The 24,579-nt window shown below is 36.1% G+C and overlaps 2 protein-coding genes across 6 annotated transcripts in view; both read left to right on the top strand.

Annotated features, from left to right (window-relative positions):
* The window catches only part of evi5l (ecotropic viral integration site 5 like), a 37,371-nt gene extending 20,654 nt beyond the window's left edge, over window positions 1–16,717 (top strand). For 3 of the 5 annotated variants that reach the window (XM_047802951.1, XM_047802952.1, XM_027156402.2), the window contains 7 exons: window positions 3,193–3,309; window positions 3,399–3,539; window positions 5,100–5,255; window positions 6,665–6,811; window positions 8,712–8,807; window positions 9,121–9,216; window positions 10,730–12,691. In XM_047802951.1, the coding sequence (XP_047658907.1) occupies window positions 3,193–3,309; window positions 3,399–3,539; window positions 5,100–5,255; window positions 6,665–6,811; window positions 8,712–8,807; window positions 9,121–9,216; window positions 10,730–11,110 (1,134 nt within the window). In that variant the 3' untranslated portion in view covers window positions 11,111–12,691. Of the gene's footprint in view, window positions 1–3,192; window positions 3,310–3,398; window positions 3,540–5,099; window positions 5,256–6,664; window positions 6,812–6,955; window positions 7,216–8,711; window positions 8,808–9,120; window positions 9,217–10,729 lie in introns of those variants that run through there. The other 2 variants (XM_027156399.2, XM_027156403.2) reach the window with 2 other exon arrangements.
* A 2,170-nt stretch (window positions 16,718–18,887) lies between these two features.
* Window positions 18,888–24,578, top strand: LOC113648886 (zinc finger protein Gfi-1b-like). The gene is made up of 6 exons (XM_027156404.2): window positions 18,888–19,065; window positions 22,080–22,307; window positions 22,659–22,825; window positions 22,947–23,057; window positions 23,498–23,663; window positions 24,413–24,578. The coding sequence occupies exons 2-6, from the start codon at window positions 22,124–22,126 to the stop codon at window positions 24,508–24,510; spliced, it is 726 nt and encodes a 241-aa protein (XP_027012205.1). The 5' UTR covers window positions 18,888–19,065; window positions 22,080–22,123; the 3' UTR covers window positions 24,511–24,578.
* The last annotated feature ends 1 nt before the right edge of the window (window position 24,579 follows it).

The following is a 24,579-nucleotide window of genomic DNA, read 5'->3' as shown; positions in this document are numbered from 1 at the left end:
AGATTAATGTATCTCCAATTAATATAACTTAATATAAAAACAGATTAATATGATTTACAAATCAGTTTGTTTTGAGTCGCTATTTTGTTCCTTTATTTCTGAATGAAAACATCTGTTACACTTTTAATAACTGTTAAACAGTCACATATGTCATCAGATTACAACATAGGCTCGGGCTGGTAGAGTCTCCACCAGTTAAGTAACGATTTCCTACAAGACGAAATTAAAGTTTTACACGGATCCTGAGAGTCACAGTAATCATGGGCATGAAGGTTTGCTGTTAGAGGAAAATAAAAAGATGGGCTAGACATGAAGCTGTGGTACAACCACCTGGATTATTTTTCAATACCACCACATCAAAAAGAGTTTTATTTCTCTAATACCACAGCAATTTGCCAACACGAACAGATTTTAATAGATTAATGTATTTAGTATACATTTTAGTATACATTTGGTTAATGACCTTAACGCCTGTTATTACCTTTTTTCATTGTTACAAAAAAAGAGCTTGTTATGTGCATGGGGGCGCTATTCAGTAAGAATTTACCCTTGAGTTCAACATTGTGAGTTGATAAACTTTTAGTTGTTATACATTTATATTTCTTTTTATTTTATGCATTTTAAAAAATTGGTAAACCTTGTCTACTCTCATCAATCCCCTCTTCTTCTTCTTCTTCTTCTTCTTCTTCTTCTTCTTCTTCTTCTTCTTCTTCTTCTTCCCCAAATGAAATAGTCTAATGGAGCTTTATGTTAATGTACATGTTTAAATCTGAACTGATCAGGCTGCACACTTCACTGCATTTCAACAGTATGATCAAATCTGAAGCTCTTACTCAAACCTGCTACAGAGAATGTTGAGTAGACGCGTTATAAAGAACGTACATTGGTAGTTGTTTTTTTGTTTGAGCATTATAAGTACAGCTGTAAGAGAAGAAGCAGATTATAGAAATGGCATAAGTGAGAAGTCTAATAGGTGTAAAAGTTCTAGATATGGCATTTTATACACTTATATATCAATGCCTGTCCATCACTAGTGCTGATGTGGATAGCATTTATGCTTTTATATTGCATCTTGGATATAGGGACACCAAAAAAACTCAAAAATATTTGCTTATATTTATATTTCTGCCATTTGGCAGACGTTCTTATCCAGAGTGACTTACAATTTATCTTATTTTCTACAACTGAGCATTTCATGGTTAAAGACCTTGCTCAGAGGCCAAGCAGTGGCAGCTTGGTGGACCTGGGATTCAAACTCACAATCTTCTTATCAGTAGTCCAACACCTTAACTACTGAGCTACCACATCCTGGAAATTGGTTATGTTTTTGGTTAAAGTAAAATACCCTGTGATTAGAAAATACTTAGAAATAGGTGTACCTGAAAAATATATTTATGTATATTATATGTTATCCTTCTTACAGGAAAAGGCGAGTCTGGGTCACCCAGATTCAGCTCATGTATTTGTCTCACGGCTGATACTAACCTACTAAGATACTATTTATTGTTAGTTGCAGTCTTATCATGATGGCTTCGCTGAACAACTGCCTTTAACAGAGCACTCATTTACACTCTCATTTATAATCAGAGAGTAAATGATTAATCATTTCCTAAATACACAAATGTAGACTTGATCTTGATGATCTCATAGTGTTCACTGTAAATTCTGTATTAACTATTAATATGAAATGTTAACACACCATGAATAAGTCTTTAACGTGTGAAAGTAGGATAAAGCTTCAATTTCCTCTCTGCTAAAGACTAATGTTTCTGAGTGCATAAACCGACTGTATATTCGATCTAAATCGGTTCATCGTGGGTTTTCACTCTGAGCAAAAGGGGGTTGCAGTGGTTAGGATGAAATGGCATCTGTTTAGTGGCATGTGTTTAGCGCTGTTCTGTCAGACCCCTGTCACACACTGACTTAATCTTTTCTGACAAATCACTTTTGTATGGACTTTCATTGGTGTCGCATGTTTGGAGGCGGGGGTTTGTTTCATGCCGCATACACGTTTATTCCAATAACACTGTGGAACTGCTAAACATTTGACACTGTACCTACAAGCATGCCTACACAGACAGACCAACAGACCATGTGTGTGAGAAAGAGAGAGATTACTGAAAGTAGTATGGTGTAGTGAGAGGAAAAGATGGAGGGATGCTAAGAACGAGAAGTCAAGCTCCGTGAGAACATGTTGTATGCACTAGGCCACAGCTTTCCCACTAGGCCACAGCCTTTAAGCAAGCACAGTGTAACCTGCACACACACACACACACACACACACACACACACACACACACACACACACACACACACACAAAAACACTGAAACAAGCAGTGAAGTTCATACAAGTGCTAAAGGAGACAAGCAGGTCTATGTAACCAGGGGTCTGGTTTATAAAACACAGATATCAGATATCTTCACATGATCTTCACATCGCTATTCGAAAATCAGGCTCTTGCACATAGAGCTGCAGGTTCTAGCAATTGATTAGGGTTGAACTTTCTAGAGCCAATGTTTTATGTATAACTGTCATTAAAGGAGATTAAACTAATCTTTATCAGTGTCGTGAACAAAGAGATAAAAAGACAAATATTTGAGTACTTGTTAACCACTTTTGCTAATAAATTTGCTTGCAACAGAAAAAAAAAAAGCTTGCAGCATATTTAAAGATAAAGATACTTTGTGTTTGTTTGGAGTGTCCCAAACAAAGACAGGGGGTGCCAATACTTTTGTAGCAACATGAAAGTTCATTGAACGTTGAAGTGGCGTAATTCACAAAAAATAAATATGTAAATACTCTATTGCGCATCAGTATGTTCATTCGGTTTTCTGATCAGAACGTTATATTAAAAAAATGACTAGCTTCAGTTAATGATCAGATCAAACTTCAGAGTAAGGAAAGGTTGTTGATTGAGGTCAGAGGAGAATAGCCACATTGTTCAAGCTGAGAAGAAAATTTACTGTAGTGGACAGAAAACCATCATCAACTAGCAAAATTAGATCCTGAAGCCTTTTCTTTTTAAAGAGACAGACCTTCCAGAGAAATGTGTTGTGAATAGGGTAATAATACAGACAGGATTAATGTGCCATTGTTCACATTTGAAACTGAATCACTGTAATTAAAGATGAACTATTAGCCAGACTCTAGGATTAGCATGTCAACGTGTCTCACTCTTTCTCTTCTCTAGTATACAGAGCAGTTTGTTAACGGGCTGCAGGCTCAGCTCGAGCAGTCTCGCCTTCAGGAAGCAGAGCTTCTCAGCGCACTAAAGGAGATGCAGGACAAAGTGCTGGATCTCGAGAAGGTCAGTACTTGTGTATGTGTGCGTGTACTCGATCACAGAATATGTCTGATTGTTTAGTGTGTGCTGACATGTTGAGTGTGTGTGTTTAGAGGAGCAGTTCCCTGCCCGATGAGACGAATGTAGCGCAGCTACAAGAGGAGCTGAAACAGGTCAAGCTAAGAGAGCTGGAGATGCTGCACTCCTTCAAAGAGATGCAGGATGTTGTCACTGAACTCAACCAGCACTGGCAGGTATCATAGCTTTAAATGGGCTATGAAGATCTGTTAGGAAGCGTTCCATTGTAGAAACCTTTTGAAGGAAGTTTTCACGGAATGGTGATGGTTCTTGGTCTATAGTTCTATAAAGATTTTTACTTCCTGTCTCAAATCAGGGACGGTTAGATTAGAACATGCTGTTATTAGATAGCAAGTGATTACTAATGAACAAAGTAAAGCACTTTAAACTTTGTTTAATGTTTACTATTTTGTCCCTTTGGTACTGTTCGGGTCAAATGGGGTAAAATAAACAGATTTATTAACTTAAAAAAAAAACAAGGACGCAGACAATACCAGACATTATAAAAGACTTGACACAAGACAAGGATTCCATGCCGCCATAGGCAACACAGCACGGCTAAATACACATGACAATTAGACATCAGGAACAGGTGTGCAGAGGCGGGGGGGAAGAGACAAGGGCGGGTCAGACACGTGATACAGAACATAAACAAACGCCCATGGCCAAAGTCTGGATGTCCTGGATCCTGACACAAATTAACTGCGGACATTATTATTGTTTTAAAAGTACTACAGGAATAAAAAAGTAAATAAAAGTTCTTTATTGTCTTTATCTCAAAACTAAAGCATATAGATAACATTTGTGATTCATGTTTGCAATTACTAGATCACATTTAACAATGAAAATAAATTTGTTTTTTGGTGATAAATTTCTAATGTGTGTACCAAAGTACAATATAATAAAGACCTCAGTGCCATTAATATAGGAAAGACCTATTAAACAGGCTATGAAATACAGCTCTCAAAAATGTATCTAAAAACGCAGATGATTTATAACAAATGCAAAACACTTTTAGCAAAGATATAAAATGGGTCAGTTTGATCTGAACATCACACGAGAGACACGAGCAATAATGAGAAAGCTTAAGGTGACACTGAGAAGACAGAAGGAAGCAATCTTGAGAGGAACAAGATGATGGCAGCATCCTGTTGTGGGGGTGTTTTAGTGGAGAAGCAACTGGTACACAGAAATTAAATAGCTAGAAGCTGAAGAAATAAGATCATCTAGAAATAGTGAAGCAACATCATCTAGAAATTTACGCGGGTCACAGCTGGATCTTTCATCAGCACGGGCTTACTGAAGTGACCAGCTCATATGCCTGATATGAATCATGCCAAAAATTTGTAGACTTAATTGAAAAAGTTTGTCAAAGCAAGGAGTCACATACACAAACGTGTATGAATCATTTCAGTATGGATCAAATCTGAAATGAAAATGAATCACAAATACTCATGAGGGCTAAACTCTCTAATGACAAATCAGTCAAACAAGAAATGATGCATTTGTTAGGTAAACGATTTCCAGCGTAACCCACAAAGCCAGTAGTTTTAATGTAATTACTATACAACATAAAGCACATGTGTTTTAGAAAAAGATTATGACTAAACTATAGAGGATGCAGTTCTGCATAATTCTGTCCAATTCTGTGGAATCAAGTCTCACACATGCTAAAATTTGTTTACTGCTATAAATGATTTCCTCTGTCTGTGTCTCTGTTGCTGTCTCTGTCCCAGCACTACACATCACGTGGTGGCCACTGGAAAGAGTCTCCTAAGAAAAATGCCCTGAATGAAATGCAGGACAAACTGATGAGCATGAGACTGAGAGAGGCTCACACACAGGCTGAGGTCAAAGAGGTCAAACTTAAAAACCTGCAGCTGGAGAGCCAGGTTAGACACACACACACACACACACACACACACACACACACACACACACACACACACACACACACACACACACATGCACATACATGCACACACATACACACACACACACACAAACATACACACACAATTGTCATAGTATCATTGTGAGGACTTTTATTTACATAATTATTAACAAACTAGCCGAGCGATCTTGTAAATAATTGTAATGTATTCATTATTCAGTTCAACATAGGAATTACACCACTTTTTATATGCAAATATCTCCTTTTTTAAGGCACAGGAAGTACTCAGACTTACTAAAATAATCATTAATTAAATTGCCATTTTTAATACATGGTCGCAAATCCTTAGCAGTTAATGACAGCATATTCATCAGCAGATGCTGGGTTTCTTACCTGGTGGGCAGCTGTCTTCAGTACCTGCTTGTTCCTGAGGACCGTTGCCTTTAGTTTTGCTGTCCAAAATTGAAATATGTGCTCAAATGAATTCAGGACAGGTGATTGACTTGGCCAATGCAGAACATTCAACTTCATTGCTTTACAAAATTCTTTGGATGCTTTCAACCTATGCTTTAGGTCATGGTCCATCTGTACTGTGAAGCGCTGTTAAGTTTTTTAAATTGCTTTTTCCCAGAATGGAACCAGTTTCTCTGTCGGCTTACACCTGAAGTGATATACCTCAGATTATGAGTAATTATGAGTAATTTCCATACTTTTCCCTTTATTCTGTACAGGATGATCTTTATCTCATCAGTCCCTTTTTCAGTGGCTTTCATTTTTAGATGTATTTTGGCCAAATTATCTAATCTTTTCTTTTTGTTTCTTTAGGCTTACTAATGATCTTGTGATAAACCTTCTGTATTTACGTTAGTGAAGAGGTTCTGATTGTTGACTATGACACATATTTTCTTGTCTCCTGGAGAGTTCTTGATTCAGCGAACTGTTGAAAAGGGGTTTTCTTTACCAGTTGTTCCTGAGAATTTAATGACTTAGGGCAAAAGAGCAGCTGAGAAATGCATTTTGACCTCATACTCATTGTTTAATCTTATTATATAAATCTAGTATCTCGTATCAATATCTAAATCGTTATAGATCTCACTGTATCTAATCTTTACAGTGGATCAATTTCAGCTCATTTCCTCTTTTCTTGTCATTTTTAGATGACTATATGCTTTCCTTACACCACTGATAAGAATTATTATAAAGGAAACAGAGCAAATCATCAAAAGATTTTTTTTATATTATTATTTTCATATGAAAATTATAATGTTGCAAGAAACAAAGTCTAATACTAAAAAAAATCATAAAATTTCTAGAATAAAATTATAGGTTTATGCCGGTATTGGTGGCACCTAAGGTGTAAATAAAGAAGTCGATGTCATGATTAATGTGTGTTTTTTTCTGGTGTAGAATCAGATCTACAGCAAAGCAATGACCCGTCACGAGCAGGAGAGCGCCGCCCTGCAGGAGAGACTACAGAACGCTTTATCACACAACAAGTGTCTGCAGAGTCAGCTCAGCGAAATGAAGAGGAAACAGGCTGAGTCAGACTGCAAGGTACTCTATGCATATTTTTCACACACTTAGGCATTCAGACGTCTCACATGTCCGTGTTTTTTTTTTTGTCTCTTTTCTTGCTGTGCTTTTTGATGTATTCATTTTATTTTTATGATCATTTTATCATTATTGTTGTTTTTTCAGCTTCATTCGATTATAATGAATTCATTTGATGCCATTCTACACTACTCTTACTACTCATTTGGTCACTATCTGATTGTGATCCCTCAAGTAAACACAACTGAAATATAAACAAAAACATGAAATATATTAAAATATGTGTGAATGATATTTACTGTGTGAATGTGAATGTGAAACTGGTTGGTTCGATGTCTCAACACCACTGTATATTTTACTGCATTGCATTTCAAAGTATTATACCACACAAAGTCTAGTATTATTATTAAAAAGTGTTATAATCAAACAATGAGTTTTTTTTTCCTGTCAGAAAGTAATGTCACATAATCTTCTGAACATGTGTACATAATAATACACAAGGATTTTAATATGGTTATACTGTTAGTCAGAAATTAGATTTTCTTCCATATTAAATGTCAAAATATATATTCACCTATGCTAATGTAACAGAAAGCTAACATCAGCGTAAAAGAGGAGTGATGCTACAGTATATGATATGTATTAAAACTTTCAATAAGCATCGTGGAATTCACAAACCAGCTCAGCAGTTCTGACAGAAGCAAAATTAAATCTTCAATTAAATTTATTTGTATAGCGCTTTTAACAATGGACATTGTCTCAAAGCAGCTTTACATAAATAAATAAATAAATAAATAAAAACACAGAATAAAAATGATAAAGTTTAAAAAGAATAAATTCATGAGCAAGCAATGGTGGCAAGGAAAAGGGAGAAACCTAGAGAGGAACCAGACTCGGAAGTGAACCACATCTTAATTATTAAATAATGTAAATAATGTCCTTCTACAACAGTTTATACTCGAGTGGAAGCTCCTGAGGAACTAACAGGTCAGTTCGTTGTAGACGTCACAATAATTCCTTTCTGCCTAAATCCATGGTTTGTATGAACAAAGCTGTTCTCAGAGGACTGAGAACGATTTCTCAGAACAAAACGAGAACAAAAAGCGATAAGGTGAACTAACTTGTCTTGTAGTATTACACACCTTCTGTTAATAAATTCAAAATGCATAGTAATGGAATAGTAGGATTAAACCTTTGCTGTTGTGAGAAAGTAATCAGCTTCAGGTGGGAACATTTACACCAAGCTGCATCACACAAAGCCAAACACCACCACGTTGATTATTTTGCTATGAAGCACAACCCCAATTCAGTATCAGTACCACCTCCATAACAGATCCATATCAGACATGATTGTGGATTATACATAGTTACTATAAACTACCATTTTCAATAATTATAATAATATTAAGGTCAAACTGCATATTTGTACAGTTATTTTTACTGTAGTTACTCTGTAATTCATAATAATCACTCAGTTCTATGCTATAACCAAGTGATAATAACTAATATTGTTGTTGAATTGAGTTCAAGTGAAACTATCTGTACATTATCTGTTAAATATGTAATAAAGATAATTCACACCATAATGTGTAGTGTATAATGGCTTAACATATACTAAGCATTAATTCTGCAAATTTAAAATCATAGTAAACTATTTGGAATATTCATAATGGAGCACAGCGTACAGTTAGTCACAGAGAATGAGCAAATGCTTGAACATGATTTATAAAGCAAGGATAAGAAAAGGTCAGTGGGTGAGTGTGTGTGTGTGAGAGAGAGATGGTATTGTTCTGTCTTAAAAATAAAAAGAACTCATGAAATGAATAAATGACTGCTGTATGACCTCTCTTTCTCAAAACTCAGTTTTTACCCTCTCTTCTTTATCTCTCACTCTCTGTTTCAGAGTAAAGAGGAGGTGATGGCGGTGCGTCTCAGAGAGGCAGACAGCATGGCGGCCATGGCTGAACTCCGGCAGAAAATAGCTGAGCTAGAATTGCAAGTATGTGTGTGTATGCGTGTGTGTTTGTGTGTGCAAGCGTGTGTATGTGAGGGTGTGTGTGCACGTGTGTATGTGAGAGTGTGTGTATGTCTACAGAGTATTATACAGTATAGTATGTTTGTTATATCTTGAAGTGCATTTGCTTGTGTGTGTGTGTGTGTGTGTGTGTGTGTGTGTGTGTGTGTGTGTAGGTGCCTGTACAGTCTCGGAAATACAGTTACTGTTATTTTGTATGTATGTTACATATGTAAATGCGGTGTGTGTGCTTGTCTATGTGTGTGTTTGTGCCCTTTTGTTGTGTGTTGTCGTGTAGAAAGAGGAAGGGTTGATACAAGGTCAGCTGAATCATTCTGACTCCAGACAGTACATTGATCAATTGAGGGAACAGATTGCTGAACTCAAGAATGAGGTGAGTCTCACACATACACACACACACACACACACACACACACACACACACACACACACACACACACACACACACACACACACAGTATTTACATATTATGTATGGAAATAACTAGCATGCATAAGTGTTGTTAAATTCCACCTACAATTTCATGGAAAAGTTTTTGCTCCTTCTTGATTTGCATAAAGAAAACTGCATGGTTTTAGATGTAAATCAAATTAAATAAGTATAGACCAAGCTATATTGGTTTATCGAACAAGCTATAAAATTGAGAGGAAAAAAATAATGAATCACTAAGTAATTATAAAAAACTATTTTCCATCTTCCTGATTTTCTCTGTATATTAGTTACACAATTATACAATAACAGAGAGACACCAGAAACACCTAATAATTTTTACTAGGAGCTAGTCTGTTAGGAAAAGCATTTATCGTTTTTTTGTCTTATGTTCTCCTTCTAATATTTCATTTTGCCTGAAGCACTGTAAAAAAAAATTCTTCACAGATCTGGAGCAGCGAAAGCTTTTTTCACAGAAGTCAAAATTTTGTACAGGATATGCAAATGATGTGTTAATAACCTTAGTTTATTGGCAGTTACAATGTTAGTCATTTCTAGGCTTTAGCTTGATGGTTATTCTGGGATCCACAAAATAGGGTAAAATCAACCAAACCACTTATCAATCTGGAAACTCTACATCTGAGAAATAGAGTAGTAAAATAGCATCAAAAGCCACTGTACCAACCACACAACCCTAATTCTCCCATATGCCGAATGTGCCATATACACACAGAGGCACGCAGGGGGAGCTTTGATGTGTGTGCGTGTGTGTGTGTGAGACGCTGATGAGCTGTTTTACCCGCACACCCAAAATCATCTTTATATGTGCAGTGCTTGCTCATCCAGAGAAGAGCCTTTCGTGACTGAGGGTGTGAGAGTATGTTGACATTCTCCATTTTCTTTTTCTCTGTCACTCCTTTTCTGCACTGCTCTCGCTACTGGTACTCATCATCTTCCTTTTGGTTGGTTTTACCACACACACCTCTCGCAGTTTTTATTTCACTCACATTCTTTGAGCCCTAAGTCCAGTGTTTACATACAAAATTAAGCATGAGGAAATTGGGTGACGTTGAGCTGCCATGGAATACAAAATTATCACAAATGTAATTTTTAAAATTACCGGGCATGATCAAAAATATACTTTATATATGCAATAAAATTAGAGACACACAATATATATATATATATATATATATTTATTGAGTTCATATGTAAATTGAAATTAAAACTGTTAGGTCATCATTTCTGCTGCTTATTTCTATAAGCTTGTTTGGTGGTTATAGTTTATTAATTATTATAAATATTTTAGAAAAAGGTTCTTTATTTAAAATTATAATCTTTTGAAAAATATTCATATTTAGTTCTTGGTTGATTTTCATTTCATAGCAGGTAAATCTCGGTGGCCTGTTTTGTGCAGGTAGTTCACTGACTTTTGCTTTGTGGTTTTCTCTGAAAGCTCAGTGAGGAAGTGAGAGGCGGAGTCTTCACCGAATGTTATCACAAGAAGCTTTTTCATTGGTTTACCACTGCTCCGCCCCCGTTCACAGATTGCCAGAGCGCTACTTGGGAATTCCATGACAACATGTCTGAGATTTTTTTTTTTTGGCTCCCTACCTGTCATTCTCTCATGCAAAGTTCAGTGAGTCAAATTATGAGAAATGAAATGAGACATAAAACTGTGGTCCGCTCCAGTCACGCAAGGAAATCCTCAGACTACGCTTTTCACACACACTTAGAATACATGCGCACACTTAACATGTCACATGCAGAGATAGATGTACTGTATGATAAACAAATGTTGCTTCAGAGTGATTTAATTATTGTGTTAATTAATTAATAAACAAGTTCACTTCTACACCACAGCCTCAATCCCATCAGGACATTCTCATTTACCCAAAAGCAAATCAGCCCTCTTCATCTAAACCAGCATGTACATTTAGAGGTCTGTGGGTGTTTCTATGCTATTATCAACAAAGCATTAACTAAATTCCTCATTCATAACACACATTATTCCACCATGTGTATCGAACCAGTGCAAACCAGAACTGAACGCACACAGTTAAAGAACATCACAGCTGCAGAAAGGGAAATGTAAAAAAAATGCTTGAATGAACTTTCTGTTCCATGTCTCCCAGCCACTCAGCCATAATAGTAGTAATAATAATAATAATAATAATAATAATAAACTCTTACATCAGCCTATGGACTAGTGTAAAGCTAACATTAGAAACATGAAAGTTTTTGATGTTTTTGACAAGAACACTTTTTGTGCTATCAATTTAGTGTCCAGTGCTAATGCACTGGTGTAACAGAAGACAATATGAAATGCCAATTTTACCATAAGAACAAACAACAACCTGTCTTGTCAAAGAATACTTTGTTAGATAACACATAGAAACAGGGAGACATACGCAACTGATTTAGGTTAACTTACCTTATGTATTCATAAAGCTATCCATCTATCCGTTCTATACACCGCTTACAGAATGGCAGGACCCAATCACACACACTCACACACACCTTCACACACAACGGACAATTTAAAGATAAGTATAATTCATCACTTTGGACTGAGTAGGAAAACTCTGGAGAACCCGGAAAAAAAAAAAAACGTAAAAAAAATTAAACCCCAAAGCCTGGTGGTGTGAGACAACATACTACATTGTATTCATGAATTCACAATTCAAATGTGCTTATTATAAACACTGCATATTAAAACGTTAATATTTCTCACAGGTATATACTGAAAAAACAAAAGGTACAGTACACACACACACACACACACACACACACACACACACACACACACACACACACAGAACAAGAGAGAAAGATGCAAGAATATTGCTTGTTATTGAAGATAAATTAAATAACTAAATTTAGTTAATTCATTTGGAAGTAGACAAACTTTATTTAACCCGTTAGCCTGGGCTGTGGATTTTGCTCCTGAACTTTCACCAGTTCTTCTGAGAGGTGTACTTTTAGGTGTCCTTGAAAAAGTGTGCGAAATGTAGCTTCTGTGAGGGAGACGTGCCAAATCCAGACAAAATATCCATTTATTGTTTATTAACACATTACTTTAACTTGAAATCTTTCAACAGAAAACATGATTTGGTTATGATGTATTAAAACAACACAAGCTATCATTGCCACTGGTGTTGAAGTGGCCAGGCTGCTCCCCTCCTTCCCCTGTTAACTCCACCCATATGGTTTAAATACCGTTCTTGTGTTCTAAGCATTTTTTTCCCTTTATAACACTAAGCTTGTCATTTTAGATAAGGCAGCTACGTGGTCAGCCCTCCAAATTTCAGAACTCCGGAAGCGGAGCCTATCAGGACCTGTGTCTGGCGAGCCCAGGTTCTGCAGAGGGAGACTACCTGAGTTCAGACGATGATCTTCTGCAGAGCCCACTGCCTGGCACAGCGCTGTATCCACACCATACCTCCACCAATCTGGACAGCGAGGGCAGCACTGAGAGTGACGGAGATGAGAGAAACGAACCCCACTCCACCCTCCAGTGTCAGGACACCACACCCACCCAGCAGCAGCTTTATCCAGATATGGTGTACAACGAGGCCCCTGAAAACTAAATTGGGAGGCGGGTGGTATTGGGGTGGAGCAGAGAGGTCAGAAGTGCAAAAGAACTAAATCATGGGGAGGAGAAACTCGGTGCACACCCATGAAGATGAGTGATGAAAATGAATACACACACGTGCACAGATGCTGACACACTCCCCTGTGAAAAGAGCTGAAAGGCATAACTCTTGTTTGAGTCCAGGCATGTACATACAGAGAGGTCAACATCCTTTCCTTCATGTGTCCCCATTTTTCCATCTCTCCTCCTTTCCCTAGGTAAAGGTCAAACATGGTTCTGAAACTTCTACTAACACCAATCAGCAACAGCTTTAGACACACACTTACAGTACATAAATGCACACAAACACATATCTAGGGCCCTAGTTCACAAATGGAGAAACTAAAGTAACACATTCTACTGTTAACGCAGTAACTCAGGCAGTAAGAGAGGCATGATAGTGAAAAGGGTTTGCATGTGTTTTTTAAGAAGGTTTGTGCAGTGGTGTTTTCATAGTCTCATGAAGCATCATTAGTCTTCTTGAGCTGTTAGAGCTATGATGTGTAAATGATACTTCAGCTTGCTGATCAACATGTTTGAGATTTCTTCTTACAAATCGATTCAGTGTAGTATATATTTATTTTGTAGCTAGGAGAAGATACGATATATCGATGTGGAGGCATTTACAGTAAACATCCACTGCCAAGTGGCTTTTTTTTACATTTTTTAAATAAAGTCAGTAAGCTAGTTTCTTGAGATCTGTGGAAAAGAGATGATAATCTAAAATTGTGATTGAAAATACCACTGCATATGTACATTTGGGGAAAAAGAGTAGGCAAAATAAGGAAAAAAGTATTATTACGTTTGTGTAACCATTAATTTAAAAAATAAATACGGCCCTTTCTGTTATCACTACCATGAATTAGCTTCAGATTTATCCGTCCGTCATTCTTTTTACTGAATTGACACAACAATAAATCTGTAGCATCAGTTATCGTGGAGATGGACGATATGAATCACTAGATATCCTGAGGGGAGAGTGCAGCAGAGAGGCTGAATGGTGAATCCACAATACAAACCTCTGACAGAAAAATATTGGGAGCCCTATCGAGTCAAAAAAGGTCAGGAGCATTATATACGCTGCACACAGTCTTGTCTGAACAGCAGTTCTCTATCCACAGGAGTGCATTTTTGACATATATTGAAACACACACCAATCACTTTATAAGAAGGAGGGGAAAATACAGACAGAAGTTTGACATACACACATTTGTTGTATGTTTGTATGTTAATAGATGTTAATAGAAGCATAGGTCAAAAATACTAAATTATCTACTGTAGCTAATCTGTGTTTGTATGTGTCTCCGTGCAAAAAAAGAAAGAAAAAAAAACAAGGAATTTTTGGACGCTAAAATTTCATTTCTTTATTGAAAAAGAACACAAAGCTACAAAAACAATATCTCAAACTTGCCAAATTTGGCATTATGTTTTTTTTGTTTGTTTGTTTGTTTTTTTGTTTATACATATATTGAAAACAACATCAATATAATTATGATCCTTGATTTTTTTTCTCATGTGTGCCAAATTGTAAAAAAAAAAAAATTCAAAAAATTACCATTTAGCTGAAATAAGAACATTTCTAACACATGCTGCTAGTTTTTTTTTTTAAGATATCCCTTATGTTTTCATATATGCACATTTTCTAACAGTCCTAATCCCATTTAGTGTCAGTGTGCTAATGTACACTATGTAAATACTTGAGGATTACTTGAATTTAATGTTTTATATATGATATATAATGTTCCATGGGACAGTCCAGTCATTTTCCCTCCTATTTTAGTGTAAAATCTGTTAAATAAACTGGTCAACATTCATTTTTGGATTTGGCACCAAACACTGCTACCAGTGAATATAATGTGTAAATTCCACTGTGCTTTCTTTGACCACATTTCAGAATATTTAAAAAAAAAATATTGAATTCAAAGATATGATTTGTTAGTAAAAGTATCTTGTTATTTGTTTTAAGTACATGTCTCTTTTTACCTTGGTTGCGTGAAACAGGACCACGGCGTCTATGTTCCTCATTGTGCTGACACTTCGTGTGGCATTCTCTTCTTCATTTTTCTCGTCATTGCTCAAATAGATTTTATAGGAATTTCTCTTGACAGTACATTTATCTGTGAATTCACCTGATTTCAGCATTGCCTTATTCAGTTTTTCAAGTATGTTTTTAAAAGTACTCGACACACACCATGCTCAGCTTTGAACCAGATTTGTGGTAGGGTGAATAATTAAGGACAGATGCCTAAAAAAGGTTAAAAAAAAAATCACTAAATCTGTAAACAAACTTTTTTTTTTTTTAAACATATATATGTATGGTACATTACAGAGAGTACTGTGAGAGATGGGTTTGATGTATACTGTATAAAGAAAATGAACAATTAAGCCCGTTGTCGAAGAGCAGCATGTCTGTGTGTGAGCAGTAGATGTCTGACGTCTGTTCTGATGAGGGTATGGGTTTTTACACGGATATGTTGTATGACAAGCAGATACCATCTTTGAAATTTGATATTTGTGTCATTTAGCCTGAATTTTATAGGAGGAAATCTATGAAACCTAAAAATTGGGTTAAAGCAGATTTAAACAAACAAAAAAAAAAACTACTGCTGTGTTGGGGTAAGGGATTTAATGTAGCATTTTTTGAAATTTTCACAGGAAGTTGGGCTCATATCATGGTCTTCTTACATCATGTCTAACTGTTTTGTGGTTGACGTTTGCCTTCCAGAGAATGTTGACCAATCAGTGTGTGTGTATGTGTGTGTGCATGTTTGTGGAGGGACCTGTACAAATATCAGTTTGTTGAGTCTAAGCGAGATCATTGTTTGGGTGGATACAACATGGCAAACTGCAAACATATCCAACTTGGAAGAGTATATTGTGGATCATTTAAATGGACAAAAAAATCTGTTGGTTTATAGCCCAAACCTTAATACGAACAAATATCAGATGACCTCGTACCTGTATCTCATTCACAGTGTTGGTCACATACACTATATCCATGGTGCTAAAAAGTGTGTGTTTCACAAATAATCAACTAGAATTGTTTCACCTGCCATCACTGTGATACTGGAAGTTTACATATATTTGCTTTGTTCATAGCCTTTAATTTATTACAATCATGGTTTCAGTGAACCATGATTGACATTTTGTGGGGTTTCCAGATCCCTGTTTGGTGCCATAAAACTCATTCCATCAGAAGAGATGTATTGCATATTTATTACACACTTATCATGTACAAACCTTTTCAACTGTTTCTAATGTTAAATGCTTGCAACATTGGTGTCACCAAAGACTGCTAACTATTGCCGGTAATGATAAGTTGAAATAGCAAAAATCTATTGAGTCTCATTCAGAATCAGTAAACCACTTTTGCTATTTTGTTTCTTATTGCATATTGTTTCCTTCCCAAATACATAAGGTCACACCAAATCTACCCATTGTTTCTTCCCCTTTGTTTTCCCTACCTGCCCTTTGTGTCCTCTTCAGTGTTTTTACATCTGAAACATTTGTACGAAGTCAAAATGTGTGGAAGCTGTTAAAGTGGCTTGTAATGGCCAATGTGAGTTTCTTCCCTTCCCCAGTCACCTTCATGAAGTATTAGAAGTATTAAAAAGAAACAATTTGGGTCTCTTTTATGCCCTCCAAATCCAGTTCAATATCTCTTGAAGTTCAACGGATGTCTTGTCAAATATTACATAAATTACATTCATAAAAATATATAATAATAAAAATAGTATTTAATGATGACTCTGTGTTCTGTACTTGAATGATATCCTGAAAAAAAAAATAAACATTTACACTATTCTCAAAGATCACAAGCCGGATTATGTGTTTTCTTATTTAATTAAAAAGATTTGGCACCCCCTTTCTGGGTACCAACAGTAAAGGAGACAATATACAAGTGTGTGGTTTAATTCAGGAATATGCTGTAACATGAATATGTTCCCCCCCAACATGAGCTGTCCCAGCTTGTGTGAAACCTAATTGTTAGTTGCCCAAAGATGTAATGTTGGGAACCAACTAAAGCAATCTCTTTTTAGATATTATACTATGATGACCCAATTAAAGCAAGTCTAAAATAATTGCAAATGCTCACATTGGTTTCACACTTTTGCAGCGGGTTTTCACAGCTCATCACCTTTTCTGGCGTCTCATCACATCATCTTTCTCTTTCTGTTTTTCTTTCTACATACATTCTCAGGCTCGTGGAGTGCCTTCATCACCACATGACACCCCTTCCTAACCAAAGCAAAGCAGTTAATCCCCTGATGGTTTATGCATCATACTTTGACTCACAACTTCTAAACCTGCAGCTTCAATAAACATCTTCATCCCAAACACCTAAAACAAATAGGATGAAATGTCTCACGTAAAATATGTGAAGCTTTATTCCAATTAATTCAGTGAACTTTTCTTTGGAGAATACTGGAAGATTTACTGCAACTATTTCAATATTTTGGTTATCTCAGAGAGTGGCATATGGTAAGACTTGAGTATAATATATAAGCTTATCACTTAAAAACTTAAAATCTTGCACATACAGTTTTTTTGAGGGCAACATACTGTCTAAACCATATTCTTGTAAACCCAACCTTGCATGACCAACACCACCCACACTTTAAACAATGTGCCAAACCAGAAGCAATTGATAAACATTTGCAGCACAGTCTGTGGCCTGAAACGAACACACTATACCCCTGAGTAAAAAAATTAGCTTTCTGTTGTATATTGAGCCTTTATTAATCTTTACTCCAGGCTTCACAGCATAATTTTTTTAGTTCTTCATGTGCTATCTTTTCGTTTATCCTACCTTCACATCTCTGCACAATGTGGGACTTAATGTGTGCACCACTTAAAAAAATAAATAAATTAATAGACCTATAGCTTCTGCTATGCGTGCATTTCAAACCTATAAAAGTGTTTTGGCATTACTTTTACCTAAAAACAAACAAACAAACAAACAGGTAAACAAACAAAACAACAAATTTACCACTTTCAAGTATTTTAAAGTTCTTTAAAATGAAACCATTTCCTATCAAATTATCTGCCTGGGGCATCCACATGGTGATTTTGCAAATTCCCCCCCATTTTATTTATTTATTTATTTTTCACTTTTTTCTTCTGCAAAGATCTGATCTTCATGTTTGCTCAGGTGTACCACATCTTCATTATTGTTTATCATAAATCTATTGCACGTCTGTTGTATGTTTTTATCATTTCTCTCAGACTGTAAATTGTGTCTGGGTATAACAGACAGACAGACAGACAGACAGACAGACAGACAGACAGACGGACAAACACACAGACACCCTGACATCCGCCCGAGCTGGATGAACTAATGTGACAAATCAGACAAACCACAGACTCTTTTATTACAGCAGGTAAAAACATAGTGGTCCCTTTAACCAGATCTAATCTGATGTTTCCTAATGTAGGATCATTTGAGCATTTAAATTGGATAAGGCTTTTTTTTTTTTTTTTTTTTTTTTTTTTTGATGAGGTGTAACTTTCGGTGGCCTTTGTTTATTAATCTCTACTCCAGGCTTCACAGCATGTGTTATTATTGTTCTTCATGTGCTATCTTTGAGTTTATCCTACATTCAAATCTCTGCACAATGTCAGACTTAATGTGTGCACCGTTACATATTGGCCTCTTTCTGAAATTTCCACTGAAAGAACATATTAGGTCAAAGTTGAGGTTATTCATAGTCCAACTTTGGGGCTGTTAAGGTTTGAAATAATACTTTCACTTCAAGGGACCAGTTTTGCAGGCTAGTAGGTTTATGAATTGAATTAGTTTAATACTCTGCTGTGATTTCTTACACTGTAACTAAGTAAAATCTGTAAAATAAAGACCCACAGCTTCACTCCTGTTCTGCTTATACTTATAACTAATGGCTTCTCAGACCCTCTCGCGCTCATTTCTGACAGCTAACGGCAGGTCAGCGGAAGTGACGTGTCTGCGGTCGCTCAGCACTCAGCGCGAGCGTTTCCTCGCAGGTTTCAGTTTTATGCACGCGCACCAGCGCTCTGATTTATTGTCGATGAGACGCAGCAAAGACTCACAACTACAACATCATCATTATAATCCGTCAAAAACATAAAATACATTTTACTGGATCTGGTGAGCTTATTACAGAAGAAAAAAACATCAGCAGGTAAGTTTCAAATAACTAAGTAACTTTTCACTATAAGTAAATGTAATTTATTTTAGTATGAAGTAAATCAATATAATTATATATAGGTAAACATTATACATTTATGTTTTAGTGTGTGCAAACAAATTTAGATTTATATGCATAGGCTTTATTTCTGTAGGTGGCTTGCACCTGCAAATTAAACCACACACATTTATACACACACACACACACACACACACACACACACACACACACACACACACACACACACACACATATATATATATAAACATATACACCAAATTCTGCTTATGTATCTTAGCGCTTTTCTGCAAATGCTTCAGCTGTATTGTAATATATTCTTAGTCTAATTTTTTAAACATTTATTACGTATAGATGACTTTTAGAAATCATTTTATTCTAAAAATACGTGCATTTCAAATGTATAAAAGTAAGTTATACATTTTGAACGCCCAAAATGTTGACATTACTTTTACTTAAAAACATAACAACAAATTTAACACTTCACAAGTGTTTTTTTATTTTATTTTTTTATGTTCTTTAAAATGAAACCACTTCCCACTAAATCATCTGTCTGGGGCTTCTGGGGATTTTGCATTTCCCCCTTTAATTTACTTATTTTCACTTTTTTTTCTTGAAGGATCTGATGTTCATGTTTGCTCAGGTGTACCACATCTTCATTATTGTTTATCATAGATCTATTGCAAGTCTGTTGTATGTTTTTATCATTTCTCTCACACTGTACATTGCATCTGGTATAACAGACAGACACACAGACACACACAGACACCCTGACATCCGCCCGAGCTGGATGAACTAATGTGACGAATCAGACAAACCCGAGACTCTTTTATTACAGCAGGTACTGTAAAAACATAGTGGTCCCTTTAACCAGATCTAATCTGACGTTTCCTAATGTAGGATCATTTGAGCATTGGATAAGGCTTTTTTTTTTTTTTTTTTTTTTGATGAGGTGTAACTTTCGGTGGCCTTTGTTTATTAATCCCTACTCCAGGCTTCACAGCATGTGTTTTTATTGTTCTTCATGTGCTATCTTTGAGTTTATCCTACATTCAAATCTCTGCACAATGTCAGACTTAATATGTGCACCATTACATATTGGCCTCTTTCTGAAATTTCCACTGAAAGAACATATTAGGTCAAAGTTGAGGTTATTCATAGTCCAACTTTGGGGTTGTTAAGGTGTAAAAAGAACCAACTTTAGGTGGTAACACTGAGTGATGGTATTAATAAGTTTAAACCTTTTCAATATATATTACTCAATACAAATGTATTTAAAAAAATTTATGGCATCTTAACAGAATTTTGTGAATACTACAGACTAACAAGAGCAGCTTGTCACATATTTTATTTATTTAGCCAGTTAAAAATCAGAAAAGGGCCTCGCATAGTCATTTGCTGTATTGTAGTTATATGTCCAATTCCTGTAAAAGCTTAAATGCATAATATATTTTTTTATTCACCATTTATGTCCAGTTTCAGTGCGAACGTTTCCAGCAAACTAGATTAGCCGATTAGAAGAAATGTTATTTTTTTCTAATACAGTACCTATTAGAATTGTTATTCAGCATGTATGTCATTCTTGTTTGAGCTTTTGTTTAATGACTCAGACATAGCACAGCATACAATAATTCAGTAAAATTGATTTGATGGGAAGCATGTATACATTTAACACAGCAAAGGTGATGTGCTGGGATTTCCTTTAATCGCAGTAAGAATAAGCTAGAAATGCTGATGTTGTGCTTAGCCTAAATGTGTGTGACATTTCGTGCGATCTGATTCGGGAAATTTCTTTAAAAGAATTTCAAACGTGACACTTTGTCAAAAAACTCTTAACTGTTTAGACAACGTTATTTAGTGAGCTAGAACTGGGTAAATGTGCTGAATGAGAATTAACACCCCAACATATTTACATTTACTTTTCATATCTACTCTAATGAGCAGACAAACTTATCCAAAGTGACATACAATAGTGGTTTGTAGTCTCTTTCAAAAGCACATGATCATGCTAGTGGAATAGATCGAGACAATTCACAAGTCCAGGATTTTTTATTTTTTGAATAAATAAATTCACTCTAATGCCAGTAATATTTTTGTAGTAGAGTCATTTTATACATACAAACATTCATAACTTGTAACGCAGCTTAACAATATAAACACTTGCTGATCGAGTGTTTAAGCCTAATACTGAGTTCGTTGCTCCCACCTAGTGGTAAAGATTGGTTTCATTTGGAATAAGTTGAAAAAGAAATAAAATAAAATACAATGTGGTGTGCTGTTTGGTAATTGAACCTGCGAAGATGTTTTTTTTTTTTTCCAATCACAGCATATCGCAACATCTATTCCTATTATACAACAGTTGATGCCAATGATTTGCATTTGCCTTTTATTTCTTTTTTAAAGTAATAAAATTTAAAATAATGCGATCTTTAAGTTTTTCGAATTTGCATTTATATTTAATGTTGTCGAACATCTACAAGACGTGGTAGTTCCTCTTATTACTTACACTACAGCAGCTTCCCTCTACTGAAGTTTACTGCTGATTAATGGGGCAGTGGTGGCTCAACAGGTTAAGGCTCTGGGTTGTTGATTGGAGGATTGGGGTTCAAGGCCCTCAACCCTCCCTGCCATCCCTGTATCATAGCTTCCCCTGCACTCTGACCCCAACCTCCTCAGTTGGGGTATGTGAAGAAAAGAATTCCACTGTGCTGTAATGTATATGAGGCGTCTATCCCCCCCCCCCTCCCCTAAAATGTGATGATACTGGAGAAAATGGGAAACAATCGACTTCTGTAGGAAGACTTTACCATATCACCAATTATACACAAATTAGTTGATGTGAACTGTCTGCTATATACAAGGCTATGTGCATGAACATATTAGGTCTGCCGTAATGCAGCTGGAACTATTATCAGAGCTGTTGTTATAGAAAAATTATTCAACACCTTCTAACCGAAACAGTTTCATATGTACTCTTTTTTTTATTTTAGCAATCTGATTCATATACACTTCCACCATTTCTGAACCGAACGTCATGCCTCGTTCTTTCCTGGTGAAAATGCGTAGAAGGGGGGGCTCTCGATCTTCCCTTCCTACAGACTGCCTGCCCTGTTTGGGTGCAAAAGGCTGCACAGGTGCCGGAACCCAAGAAGAGCCAGTGATTAATTTCGAGGCTTCATCTATACAGCAGACGAAGATCCCCCGGGACTGGACAACAGGTTAGTAAATATTACATGCTCTTTTTGAGACCTAACCTGATTTTCCTTCATTCATTAACATTTAAGATTAGTTTAGTTTTTTTTTAAAGTGTTATAAATTGTAACAGTATAATACCTGCTTAATGTTTGGTAGTATATAATGATCACTAATCCTGATAACACAACATATGACTATTTATGATGGCTACAGAAATGCATAGCGTAACATATATTGTTCTTTTTAAATTAAAATGAGAATAAGGCGAATAGTAATAATAATAATAATAATAATAATAATAATAATAAAGGTTAATGAGACAAGATGTTGCATAAGGTTACACAGTTTACATAATTTCTCTCTTTCCTCCACAGAAATTATAGGTTTAAGTGAATTCCAATCACCAATACCCTGGCATCACTTTCAATCCAGCAACTCAGAGGACAAACAGGACCTGGGAAGTGCCTCAAAGTCTAGCAGCAAAGACAGAGATTGTTCAGGGATCAGCTCCTCTGTCATACACGGTCACTTATGTGGCACGGTAAATAAGTCTGGTCCCATTTCCACAAGGCATTTTCCTCTGTTTTAATTCATATTAATACATTGATTTGTTTTCTACTTCCTAAATTTTTTTCTCTGTATCCATCTTTTCAATTTTGCAGAACTTCTTTACCTGTTCTGACCTGGACCATGATTACAAGTGTCACGAAGGTCACAAGCCACCCATAGATTGCATTAACAGCACCGAATCAGTCACCCCGCACAGAACAAAGGTTATTACAGATTGCTTAAACTTTTGTCATTTTGCATTCTTGAGAAATCATTTCATCAGTCTGTCAAAAACAGAAATTGCACAAGGTCCTACAAAGTAAAATAAATGATATATTGTGGTGAAATAAGTTGCACACTAGTTCTATATCTTCGAGCCTTAAATAATTTGAGGTAAACACACACACACAAAAAAAACCTGACTCAAAATGGAGTCAGGTTATAAATAGAGTCACCTGGACGGTTAGAAATCCTTCTGTCAGTTAGAAATCCTTTACTGCAGAATCTTTAAGAAGCAGTCTCAGAACACATTTTCGTAATCATCTTGAACATTATTTAACACTTCCGTTCGAGTGAACAGCATTATTCTGATGTGTACGATCAAATAATTTATCGAAAAATTACTGCTGATGAACGGAACTCTAACCGCATGTGAACGTTTCAGGAGCGAAAGTTCGAGTGTAACGTGTGTGGGAAGCTGTTTAAACGCTCTTCCACCCTCTCCACACACCTGCTGATCCACTCGAACACAAGGCCGTATCCCTGCCAGTACTGCGGCAAGAGATTCCACCAGAAATCAGACATGAAGAAACACACCTTTATTCACACGGGTAAGACCTTACACACATAGGAAGACATTTCAGTTCATTACAGTATATGCACTTGAAATATTTAGATTTATATTTGATTCACTTTAAAACAAACAATTACATACTGTACACCTGCTTATTCAGATCATTTTTATCGTATAAGCCACTTTGGCAACAGTGCAATGCATAATCTTGCTGGATTATACCTTTTAGCCTGATCCTATTCTTAGTCTGTGACCTAGTGAACCAGTCTCAGGATGTATTCATTAATAGAGACTTCAGAAGCACTGTAACTCACGCTGGATAAGACCATCTACCAAAAGCCATTAATGTAAATAATATAAATTCATTAAGCCTTGCAGATACAGGCAAAGCACTATAGTTTATCTTTCACATAAAAAAAATCTGTGGATTTGTGGCATGGTTGTTGGTCACAGATGGAAACTGAAGCTATAGTGAACACAAGCTACCACAAAACTATATATTTGGTCTTCCAGTCTTCTGCTGTAGTTTGTGTCCCGTGTCCACTGTAGCATCAGATTCCTGTCCTTGGCAAAAACGAATAGATCCTGAGATGGTCTTCTGCAGTTGTAGTTCATCTGCCTCAATTTTTTTGGCATGTTGTGTATCTTGAGATGCTTTTCTTCTCATCATAATTGTAAAGAATGGATGATTAACTTACTGTAGCCTATATTTCAGCTTGAACCACTCTGATCATGGAGTAAGTCAAAAATTAATGTCTTCTTGTCTTGTTTTCTTTTTCCTTAAAGGAGAGAAGCCACACGTGTGCAGGGTGTGTGGGAAAGCCTTTAGCCAGAGCTCTAATCTAATCACACACAGCAGAAAGCACTACAGACCCTTCAGCTGAGCCTATGCATGTCTTGTAAATTCTTCTTGTAAATATTTACCACTTTTTGAAAATAAACATTTATCATCA

This window comes from Tachysurus fulvidraco, chromosome 18, assembly GCF_022655615.1.
Source record: "Tachysurus fulvidraco isolate hzauxx_2018 chromosome 18, HZAU_PFXX_2.0, whole genome shotgun sequence".
In the NCBI taxonomy this organism is placed as follows: domain Eukaryota; kingdom Metazoa; phylum Chordata; class Actinopteri; order Siluriformes; family Bagridae; genus Tachysurus; species Tachysurus fulvidraco.
This window is presented reverse-complemented; position numbering and strand designations above follow the sequence as displayed.

Excerpts from the sequence above, each read along its gene's own strand:
- LOC113648886 (XM_027156404.2), top strand. The coding sequence starts at position 22,124 with ATGCCTCGTTCTTTCCTGGTGAAAATGCGTAGAAGGGGGGGCTCTCGA. Across the intron at positions 22,308-22,658 it reads CCCCCGGGACTGGACAACAG|AAATTATAGGTTTAAGTGAA; the intron begins GTTAGTAAATAT and ends TTTCCTCCACAG. Across the intron at positions 23,664-24,412 it reads ACACACCTTTATTCACACGG|GAGAGAAGCCACACGTGTGC; the intron begins GTAAGACCTTAC and ends TTTTCCTTAAAG.